The following is a 1,504-nucleotide window of genomic DNA, read 5'->3' as shown; positions in this document are numbered from 1 at the left end:
ATGCAAGAAAGGCTGACGTGCGTGTTCATAGTGCAATGCATCAATATAATTTCACAAAAGAAATGCTGGCCAATGCAAAGGTACAGAGATTTCTCAATAATTGAACATGAATAGAGTATGTACTAAATTATTAGACATTGTTTACCCAGAAGTATTATTACCAATGAAGACATGAAATTAATTGATGATTTATCTTGCCAAGTTTTTTTGAAATCATCTTTGTAGGGAAGGAGGTAGAGAGTTTGTAACTTAATTTTTGTTGCATTTAAACTCTCTGTGGTAGTGATGAGCCTAAATAGAATTACAGTAATTTCTTATGTGGTTGCTACAGTGTTAAGGACCTCAACCACACCTTCCCCCGATTTGACATCAATTAAATTCAATTCATTTAATATTTCTTTTCTAGGTACTTGGACAGCTTGATGGTAAATTTATAGCTTGTATGCTGCACTCGGAGGGCAAAGTTGAAGTTGAGCCTAACTTATTAGTCTTACTAGACCAGCATGCTGCCCATGAGAGAGTTCGACTTGAAAAATTGACATCTGGTAAGTTAATGGTATGGTATGGTATCCCATAGGTCATTCAGTAAAAGGCTACACCAGTCCCACCAATAACTAATAATAGCTGGGACCAACTATGAAATAGATCAAAATGCTTGCTAGGTCTATGTTCTGAGCTAAAAGACCCTTTTTGTGAAGCCTGAGCCCTAGGTTAGTGAACTTTCTGGTAGGTCTAGGTTAGACAAGACCTATCTAGCCTTGCCAACCTGAGATCCTTGTACTGCACATGGTTAACAAATATATCAGAAATGGCCAAAAAAGAAGTGTTGCATGCCTTTGTTCTATCGAATACTAGCAATGTCACTCAAATGTTCATAGGATTTATTTGTGATTAATTTGAAAATAGAAATAGGATTAATGAAGCTTAGCCATTTCTTATACAAATCCCAATTTAAATTGTTAAACCAATAGGCGAAGTACTGTACAGTATATTGAAACATCATCGATAGCTGGATTAGGAATTCACAAGGATCAGTAATTTACCTTATTGTTTAAAATTTCTTTTTATCATTAATATTGTTTTAATTTATCAGATGCTATTGACAATAGTGAAGATGGATTAAATGAGGGATTTTCCAAGGTTAGAATTAAATCATCAAAGTTGCATCCACCAATAACCATAACATTCGCCTCCAAAGAGATGAGACTGATTGTTGGCTTCCGTGATAGGTTTAAGAGGATGGGCCTACAAATGAATTGTGCTGAAAATGCTGTGGAAGTGACTAGTGTACCAGCTTGTTTCGTTGAACATGACGTGAGTGAAATGAAACATGGACGAAAACCAGTAACAGCCGCAGTTGTCGAGGTAAGTAGCAGGGGCGGATCCAGAATTTTTCAAACGGGGTGCACAACAGTTTCAGAATAGGTAAGTGAGTAGCACATAACATTAATATCAGGGGTGGCACCAGGACTTGCCCGACGAGGGACCATGGTCCCTGATGGGG

At 37.4% G+C, this 1,504-nt stretch overlaps 1 protein-coding gene across 1 annotated transcript; it reads left to right on the top strand.

Annotated features, from left to right (window-relative positions):
* Positions 1-6: 6 nt before the first annotated feature.
* Positions 7-1,365, top strand: LOC117124666 (DNA mismatch repair protein Mlh3-like; the record flags this gene model as incomplete). The annotated part of the gene is made up of 3 exons (XM_033270983.1): positions 7-80; positions 407-545; positions 1,094-1,365. Coding segments are annotated over exons 1-3 (456 nt in total), but the record flags the coding sequence as incomplete, so codon positions are not given.
* Between the last annotated feature and the right edge of the window lie 139 nt (positions 1,366-1,504).

The sequence above is a fragment of the Anneissia japonica genome, unplaced genomic scaffold, assembly GCF_011630105.1.
Source record: "Anneissia japonica isolate Jap-2015-1 unplaced genomic scaffold, ASM1163010v1 scaffold246112_len1504_cov204, whole genome shotgun sequence".
NCBI lineage: Eukaryota > Metazoa > Echinodermata > Crinoidea > Comatulida > Comatulidae > Anneissia > Anneissia japonica.
This window is presented reverse-complemented; position numbering and strand designations above follow the sequence as displayed.